The 10,138-nt window shown below is 42.0% G+C and overlaps 1 protein-coding gene across 1 annotated transcript; it reads left to right on the forward strand.

The window, feature by feature from the left end:
* The first annotated feature begins 3,205 nt into the window (after nucleotides 1-3,205).
* NEUROD4 (neuronal differentiation 4) lies at nucleotides 3,206-4,195 on the forward strand. Its single transcript, XM_058170916.1, has one exon. The coding sequence runs from the start codon at nucleotides 3,206-3,208 to the stop codon at nucleotides 4,193-4,195; it is 990 nt and encodes a 329-aa protein (XP_058026899.1).
* The last annotated feature ends 5,943 nt before the right edge of the window (nucleotides 4,196-10,138 follow it).

Consider the following 10,138-nt stretch of genomic DNA (forward strand, 5'->3'; position numbering starts at 1 on the left):
TTAGCTTGACTGTGGATTTTTCTTTGTAGGAATGAAGACCAGATTATAAGCAAGTAATGAGAATTTCAACTTCAGGATTTCTCATGAAAGAAAATAGGTCCCACAAGCAGATTCTATCCCACAGCCAAAAGTTGGGAAGGCAAAACAGTTGCCCCAAACCCAGGGAAATCATTGTCAGACATTGCTAAAAAATACAGTGATAGAGAAATGATTTGGCTTAGTAGAAGGCAGTTCTCTAAGTTCTGATATCAAAAGAAAAGACTTGATCATAGAACCGTTTGTGGTTCCCAAGGCAAACACGGGCATAGTGCCTGTCAGCCCTATTAGGAAGACTAGGCCAGAAAAATAACTCCACAGGAAGACCAGAACTACACTTCATGGAGATGGGATATAATAACAAGATCTTAAAATTCTGATTGTACTCTAATGCTTCCTCTCCTTCTTCTACTCTCCTATGAATTAGGGAGGCATTTGCCTGAATCACTTCTGAATGTTATCTTGTTCCCCAGGATCTTAAAAAATGCCCCCAACCCTTTGCCTAGGCAAAGTTAGAATAGAATAGAATAACAGTTGGAAGGGACCTTGGAGGTCTTCTAGTCCAACCCCCTGCTCAGGCAGGAAACCCTTCAGATGGTTAGCCAACATCTTCTTCTATCTTCTGGAGCAAGTTGCTCCACTGATTAATTGTTCTAACTGTCAGGAAATTTCTCCTTAGCTCTAAGTTGCTTCTCTCCTTGATTAGTTTCTACCCATTGCTTCTTGTCCTGCCCTCAGGTGCTTTGGAGAATAGCTTGACTCCCTCTTCTTTGTGGCAGCCCCTGAGATATTGGAACACTGCTAATCAGTGCTAGTCCTTCTTTTCATTAAACTAGACATACCCAGTTCCTGCAACTGTTCTTCATATGTTTTAGCCTCCAGTCCCCTAATCATCTTTGTTGCTCTTCTCTGAACTCTTTCTAGAGACTCTACATCTTTTTTACATTGTGGAAACCAAAACTGAATGCAGTATTCCAAGTGTGGCCTTACCAAGGCATTATAAAGTGATATTAACACTTCATGCGATCTTGATTCTATCCCTCTATTTATGCAGCCCAGAACTGTGTTGGCTTTTTTGGCAGCTGCTGCACACTGCTGGCTCATATTTAAATGGTTATCCACTAGGACTCCAAGATCCCTCTCACAGTTGCAACTATTGAGCAAGGTACTACATATACTGTACCTGTGCATTTTGGTTTTTTTTGCCTAAATGTAGAATTTTACTTTTTTCACCATTGAATCTCATTTTGTTAGATAGCATCCAATGTTCAAGTCTGTCAAGATCCTTCTGTATCTTGAGCCTATCTTCTGGAGTGTTGGTGATTCCTGCCCACTTGCTGTCATCTGCAAATTTGATGAGTTCGCCATCTATCCCCACGTCCAAGTCACTGATGAATATGTTGAAGAGTACTGGGCCTAAAACAGATATATTTTTGTCAAAGTCACCTCCCTTATTGTTTGTAGTAGCACATCAAAGTAGTAGCACAGCGAAGCTATCGAGGTGCTGTCCCGGTGTCTGGAGGCCGTACGGGTCTGGATGTGGAGAAACAGGCTCAAGCTCAATCCCTCCAAGACAGAGTGGCTGTGGATGTCGGCATCCCGGTACAGTCAGCTGCAGCCTCGGCTGACTGTTGGGGGCGAGTCATTGGCCCCAATGGAGAGGGTACGCAACTTGGGCGTTCTCCTGGATGGACGGCTGTCTTTCGAAGATCATCTGACAGCCGTCTCCAGGAGAGCTTTTTACCAGGTTCGCCTGGTCCGCCAGTTGCGCCCCTTTCTAGACCGGGATGCCTTATGCACGGTCACTCATGCTCTCGTGACATCTCGTCTGGACTATTGCAATGCTCTCTACATGGGGCTCCCCTTGAGGAGCACCCGGAGACTCCAGGTAGTTCAGAATGCGGCTGCGCTGGTGATAGAGGGAGCCCCTCGTGGCTCCCATGTAACACCTCTCCTGCGCAGACTGCACTGGCTGCCTGTGGTTTTCCGGATGCGCTTCAAGGTTTTGGTAATGATCTTTAAAGCGCTCCATGGCATTGGGCCGGGTTACTTACGGGACCGTCTGCTGCCATCGAATGCCTCCCACCGACCCGTGCGCTCCCACGGGGAGGGACTCCTCAGGGTGCCGTCAGCTAGGCAGTGCCGACTGGCGACGCCCGGGGGAAGGGCCTTTTCTGTGGGGGCTCCCACCCTCTGGAATGAGCTTCCCCCAGGACTTCGTCAACTTCCTGACCTTCGGACCTTCCGCCGCGAGCTTAAGACACATCTATTTATTTGCGCAGGACTGGACTAGATTTTTAAATTTTAATTGTTTAAATTTTAGATTTGGTTTTAACTTGGGGTTTTGCTATTTATGTCTATTTTAAATATTCGGCCTATTTAATAAGTTTTTTAGATTAATGTTTTACTGTGTATATTTATGTTGTTTTTAGATGGCTGTACACCGCCCTGAGTCCCTAGGGAGATAGGGCGGTATAAAAATATGAATAAAATAAATAAAAATAAAAATAAAAAAATAAAAATCAGACTATAGTCGTTATACTGCAACGATTGCTGCTAGAAAATGCAAAAGCAAGAGCAAAGAGGCATTGCATTTAAGCAACACCATGTAGCTGCTGGGTTACATTAGAATTGTGTATTGCTAAGTTATGCAGGCCTCAGGTTATTGCTAGACCAGAGGTGGGTTTCAGCAGGTTCTGACCAGTTCTGGAGAACCGGTAGTGGAAATTTTGAGTAGTTCGGAGAACCAGTAGTAAAAATTCTGACTAGCCCGCCCCCATCTATTCTCTGCCTCCCAAGTCCCAGCTGATGGGGATTTTGCAGTAACCTTCCACTGAATTGGGGAGGAAATGGAGATTTTACAGTATCCTTCCCCTGCCAGCCCACCAATGCCATGCCATGCCCACCAAGCCACACCCACAGAACCGGTAGTAAAAATTTTTGAAACCCACTACTGGGCTGGACCTATTATTCTATGAGTTGTAATTTTGAGGAAAGGACTTGTCTTCAAAATAAAACCCTGCTTAGGTCAAGGGTGAATTATATAATGCACTAAATGTGTTATTACAAAGAATAATATCTATACTTCCTATTTTATTTCTTTAAGATTTTAGAACTGAGTCTCATTGAATTAATATGGATTGTATGGTTATTTTTTCAGGGTAAAGAGATGGCCAAACTCTACCCCAAGCCCAAAGAGATGGCTGAACTCATATCTTCTCAATCCTGGATCAATGAAGCATTGAGTTCCCAAAATGAAACAAAGGACAAAGACAGCCGGCAAGCAGCCTATGAGATGCTTTCTGGCATTAATGACGAGAATGACAGTGTTGAGGAAGAAGAGGAAGAAGATAATGGGAAGCCCAAGAGAAGGGGGCCAAAGAAGAAGAAAATGACCAAAGCAAGGCTGGAGCGCTTCAGAGCCCGCCGAGTGAAAGCTAATGCTCGGGAACGAACGCGGATGCACGGACTTAATGATGCTCTTGATAACTTGAGACGGGTGATGCCCTGCTATTCTAAAACACAGAAACTGTCCAAAATTGAGACACTGAGGCTAGCCAGGAACTATATTTGGGCTTTGTCAGAGGTTCTGGAAAGTGGGCAGACTGCAGAAGGCAAAGATTTTGTGGAGATGCTATGCAAAGGTTTGTCCCAACCAACCAGCAATCTGGTTGCTGGTTGTCTCCAGCTAGGACCACAATCCCTGTTCCTGGAGAAACATGAGGAGAAAGTCCCTGTTTCTGATTCAACTGTGTCCAGTCATGGTTTTTCTTACCAGTCCCCAGGATTGCCCAGCCCGCCTTATGGAAGCATGGAGACACACCTTGTACATTTAAAGCCTCCCTCTTTCAAAACTCTGGTTGATACTTCCTTTGGCAATCATCACCAAAACTGCGCATCTCCAGCATATGAAGGTCCCTTGACACCTCCTCTGAGCATCAGTGGAAATTTTTCCTTAAAGCAAGACGGGTCTCCAGACCTAGAAAAACCATACAGTTTTATGGCTCACTATCCATCTGTTAGCCTGAGCAGTGCTCATGGCCACACCTCCCATTTTTCAACCACGGTGCCCAAGTATGACCTCCCATTAGATGTGAACTATGACTCTTATTCTCACCATGTGGTTGGAGCACAGCTCAGTGCAATATTTGGGGAATAAGCCAAGGAGATAACAGGCGAATGGTTTTTAAATGGATTTTTAAACATTTTTTTAAAAAAAATTATTGGTAGCATCCAAAATACTGTACCAAATATTGATACATTCAAAAAAAAGGAAATTTTACTTATTCAGATTATGATGGATTTTATTCCCATCTGATTTCATAGGAAGCTCTTTGGAGGAAAAGGAAGCAAAGCATACCCAACTTTCTGTGAACTTAGACTTATTTTAGTAGTTTTAATTTATGGGCTTTTAAGTCTATCGTCTCAATGATTCCTTCCTGCGTGAAAGCAGGTGTAAGATTCTTATAATACTGGAAATTTTAGAATCCAATTGAACTCACACACAAATCTCCTTGCAGTTCTGCAGTAAACAGGGCAGCCAATCATGTCATTGCCAGTGATGTCCTCAGATCTTCTATTCTACAGTATTTGCTAGCAGCACTTCTGCCTTTGATCAGGATTTAATTCCAGCTCCAGTCCATTTTAGAATTAAAGCGATGTTCTAGATTACCAGTTACATCCTTAGAGTTGAATGGTAAAGAGCGTGACAGTGCCTGAGTGTCATCAGGTAACATAAGTTTCCTCTTCAGAATTCTAAATGACCTTCCTCAATGGTTCTATGTACTGTAAATACTGAACAGCACAGGGACAATATGGTACCCTATAGTGAGACACTATAGATTTTTGTTCTGTGCCACCTGTTAGGAACGTTATCCTATGTTATTATTCAAAGATCAGATGCAGCCCTCTGCTTTCTCATCCCTGAATGCACTCTAGGTTCAGATCCATCAGCTACACAGTTCTGCATTTGAGGAGACATCATTACCCTGTTGAACCATAACGCTATGAACCTCTACATTCAATCTCCTGATTTATGAAGAAAGAAGCCATGATGAAGATGGGGGTGGGGAGGCTTTGTGATTTCTTCCCAAAGGGCTTTGGTGAAAACTGAGAGTGTGTAAAGCATCCCAATCCGAGCACACCAAAAGAATTGATGGCACATGGACTCTTTATGGCGGTACATTAATTACCTTCTTTTATACGGGAACAACTTTAGAGACTGGCAACTAGGAATCTCACCAAGAGGATGTCTCTTCTCAGCTGCGCAGTAAAGAAGCATCATCTCACATACTGAAAGCAAGAAATAATGGAGGCGTTTCCAGAAGAAATGCTGAACTAATTGTGCCCCAGTTCCACTAATGGAATGGGTGTATGAATGGTATGATGACTGTATATGTAACAATGTGTCCTTGTTAGCACTCAGGATTTCAGAATAATAGCAATAATGGGACTGCTGATGTTCTCCAAACCAGCTTTATCACTCCCAAGATCTAGGTAGGTTTCCCCAAACAGAGCTCAACTGCTCCAGTCTTAAATCAAGCAAAGTATAGGTCCACTTTTTTCCCCTTCTTTTTAATCTTTTCTGGCTACACGCTAGAGCAGCGGTTCTCAACCTGTGGGTCAGGACCCCGTTGGGGGTCGAATGACAATTTGCCAGGGGTCGCCTAAGACCATCGGAAATATGGGAAGTATACTTGCGAGTTGAAGAATTGCGCTCCAATGGTTGACTCCACAAGCCAGTTGCAGGCTCTTCAAATAGCTAGCCGAATTCGGCTTCAGGCGCGATGAATTAAAAAAGAGAGAAATCTTTGCTCTGATGTCTCCCTCTCAAGCCAGCTGCAATCACTCCCAATCGCTAGCCTAATCTGGCTTCAGGCGCGATAAACTTAATAGGGGAGGAGTCTCCGCTTTAATGCCTCCGTCCTCAAGGCAATCGCAAGCAGTTCAGATCGCTAGCCAATACGGCTTCAGGTGCGATAAATTCAAGACGAAAATAATTTTATGGTTGGGGTCGCCACATCGTGGGGAATTGTATTAAAGGGGTCACCACATTGTGAGGAATTGTATTAAAGGGGTCACAGCACTATAAAGGTTGAGAACCACTGCTCTAGAGAATGGTTGAGTTGTAGCATTTCCCATCCTGCTCATAATGTGTATATACTTGAAGGAAAGCAAAGATGAAGATGCTCATCATGAACTGGTGGGGGTCCATTGTGTAGAAACAAATCTGTCTGTCACCGACTGAAGCTGTTTATGTACAACAACAAATCATAATCATCTAAAACCTGGCTGTGGACACTCAATATATTTTCAGGCATGTTGTTTCTACAGTTATATACAGGGCATAATGTACTGTATGCATATGAATACTGTACACGTGCTAGCAACTGCCGGGAATGAGAAAGATCCCATTTCCAGAACCTCATTTGGTTGATAGGGTTAGTTAGCTGAATGGCCTCTTCTTTTATGATCATACTGTTGTCAGCTTTTCTATACCCATGTCCCAATTAAAATTGCCATTATCTTCAGTCCAGAAATTTAAAAATGTAATTTGATTCTATTTATCCAGTGAATTCCATGTGTGATCAATAACGATAGATTCTACCTTAATTTTAATTAAAAATGAGTGGCAACCCCTTGAGAGTTTCCAGGAAACTAAATAGCAGGTGGAATCCCCCCCAAACTTTTTTAAAAAAATTAGAACATGCAGCAATACTTCTTGCCATGGGTACTAAAACTAAAACAGAGCTGAGCCAAAAGTTCTCAGAAGACTTTATTTTATAATAATAACAACAGAGTTGGAAGGGACCTTGGAGGCCTTCTAGTCCAACCCCCTTGCCCAGGCAGGAAACCCTATACCAACTCGGACAGATGGTTATCCAACATTTTCTTAAAAATTTCCAGTGTTGGAGCATTCACAACTTCTGCAGGCAAGTCGTTCCACTTATTAATTGTTCTAACTGTCAGGAAATTTCTCCTTAGTTCTAAGTTGCTTCTTTCCTTGATCAGTTTCCACCCATTGCTTCTTGTTCTACCCTCAGGTGCTTTGGAGAACAGCCCGACTCCCTCTTCTTTGTGGCAACCCCTGAGATATTGGAACACTGCTATCATGTCTCCCCTAGTCCTTCTTTTTATTAAACTTAAGTTTTTATTAAACTTAAAATTTTAATGTATTCTGGAAAATTTCTAAAAAATTTCTTAAGAATTCCACCAAGAAGATACCTTTAAAAAGGGGTTTGTTTGTTTGTTTGTTTGGTCAAATATTCCTGACACTTTGGAAATGTCAGTCATCATGTTTCACCCGTAGCTTATTGGCTAAGGAAAATCTTAGCCAAGACACTGAGGAAGATCCAAAATGAGACCAGATGGCTAACGCAGCCTCCACTGTTCTTGAAGAATTGCCATTACACCTGGAGCAATTCAGTAGATTCATTTGTGTACAGCTCTCCCATAAAGGATTGTGCCAGAAGAATAAATAGGATAGGGAATTGTACAATCAAAGCAATCTATCTTGATCCATATTGTTCCTCAGTGTTATTTATTAATATTACCCAGATCTTTCCCCAATCCTATTACTGGCTCATTCATTAAGTAATAACAATACTGGTGATGTTTCCTTTGTTTGTTTGTTTTTTAATTTATATGTTACCAAAGTTATGTATGAACAATGTCTTGTGCTAACTACTTCAGAATTCCAGGTGGCTCCTAGATCTAAGACACAATGGGAGTTTCATTTCCAACATGCTATGGAAAATATCATTCTGCTTTCCTTTTCTATTAAAACACTCAAGAAATTATCGTCTATCTTGAGGTGGGCATATCGCCCTTCATATAACATTGAAGTACAATTCTTCATCAGTGTCCATACTGACTACAGCTGCTGGATGTTGAATAATGTCTAGTGGGTCATAGGTTCTTCATCCATGTAAATATATCAGAGCAGGTGCCCTATAACTTCATGTGCTATAGCAGTTCCTCATCAGGAAGATTGTCAAAGATTGTGGAAAGGAAAGAAACCTTCAGATATTGATTTCATGCATTCTTCATCCTAACTTGAAGAACATTCAAGTCAGGACTCATAAAGGCAGCCTCAAACGGGCTGGAAATGGGAGGAATTATTTTCATAACTGTATTTTAGAACGGTGCCAGCCAAGATAAGCCATGGCTTCTCCCCGCTCCCACCCCAATTATTTATTATTTATCCAGATTTTAAGTTATTCTTTTTCATTTCACATAAACTGTGAATGGGGATTTTCAGTCATGGGAATTTAAAGTCTTTAGTTGGAAGTTATAGTACTGTGGGGTTAGAGAATGTATATGTAAAGGTGGATTTCTCTTGTGTGTTCTTTGTTTTGTGTGCCTTTGCTCCATAATTATTTATTAGCACATATTTATTTAAATTATTCCTTATCTTTCCTCTTTTGGGGAGGAGCAACTCCAGTCCATAGTTTCATAAAAAAAAACACCACACAGTTAAGTGTATCCCTGTGTAGAGGTAGCTCTTTTGTGACTATTTAGGAAATGTTCCTACTGGTTACTGTAATGGCAGAAGTCAGTACAAGCAAGGAACATTTTTAAGACTATGCAATTATAGCAAGTAATCTTATACTTTACTGCTTCATCAGTTTCGAGAGATGGGGTTAAATACCGCACAGTAGCAGAAACAGAAATTGATTGGCTGAACAATGGTTACATCATTACAGATCTCTGGTACACAGGTAGAAAGCTATTATGTTCTCCTGGAAATGTTACATTCACAATTTCAGGAAGAAATGAGGAATGGATATGAATAGGTTGCTCCAATGCTGGGTGGTATCTTACATGTTCTCAGAACCAGATGACTCTATACCCAAAGGAAGCGATGTGGAAAGAACTGGTCTCCATTTCCAATCTTGCCTGCAGAGAACTAGCAGGGCCATGGATGGTTGGAGAAACGGTAGAGCTTTCATTGCTCTCTGCTGCAAGGGACATACAGGGTTACTCCGCCTATATTTTTGTTTTTTGTTTTTAAATGATATTTTCTACTCTGTGACAGCCTAAATTTGTGGGCAACCAGTGACGCAACCCTCCAGCCAGTTATCTATCCCACACAATGATTGTTCTTTGCCCACTTGTCCAAGATCACATGGTCTCAGCCCATAGTTATGTTAGCTTCTGTTCAGTCCATTCTACGATGAAGAAGAGACCAAACATTGTAGAGGGGTGATACTGTATATTCTTGAAGAATTTCAAGAATCCACTTATAACAAAAGAAATCTTCCAAAATAAGGAGGATGGTCAGAGATGGTCGGGTGTAATCCATGGTATGTTTGTGACTTTTGTACTAAATATATATGCATATATATTTTATCCTTTTATATTCAAAATGGCTTTTTAGCCCAAATAAAATCAGTGACTCTTGTTTGAACTAAAGCCTCCTTTTATTAATGAATGAATATCAAGATTTAGGAAAAAAGGAAGGGAGGGAAGGAGGATCTTGTCCCTCAGTATAAGGAACTTTCAACCCAACAAGTTATATCAGATTAAGAAATCTGTCATATTGGTCATGGCCACTTTTTCTGTAACAGCTATAGGGATAAAATTTTGCAAGTCTTTTGGTGTGGTCTTTCCACACCCTCTCTTGTGGCCCGCCAGCAGCCAGAGATGGCAGCAGAGTCAGACAGTGAGGAGGTTGGGGAGGAACATGGGCCAGTCCTGGGGGCTGGGGAAAGTTCGGATGAGGGCTCTGCATCGGAGGCAGAGAGGGAGATAGACAGCAGTGAGGTAGAGGAACAGCTGGAGCCCGTTCCCAGTGTGCACATGCGCAGAGCTGCCGGAAGAAAAGAACAACTCAGAAATCAGGGTCGACTTGAGAGTAAAGCCACACCTTGGGGATGATTGGCCACTCCCATAGGAAATAAAAGAGGAGCGAATGGGGAGGGGGCTTTTGCAGGAAAAAAAATTGTTCATTTGGTAGTTTCAAGAGTGGAAAGTTCTGTTCATGACTCTAAGAGACTCTGTGCCAAGTTTGCCTTACTCTGTATTTGGAAACAAGTTACGTGGCAGCTTGCCACACGAGATAAGGTGTGTTGATAAATATTCCTTTGGAAAACTGTTTGGA

The sequence above is a fragment of the Ahaetulla prasina genome, chromosome 2, assembly GCF_028640845.1.
Source record: "Ahaetulla prasina isolate Xishuangbanna chromosome 2, ASM2864084v1, whole genome shotgun sequence".
Lineage (NCBI taxonomy): Eukaryota > Metazoa > Chordata > Lepidosauria > Squamata > Colubridae > Ahaetulla > Ahaetulla prasina.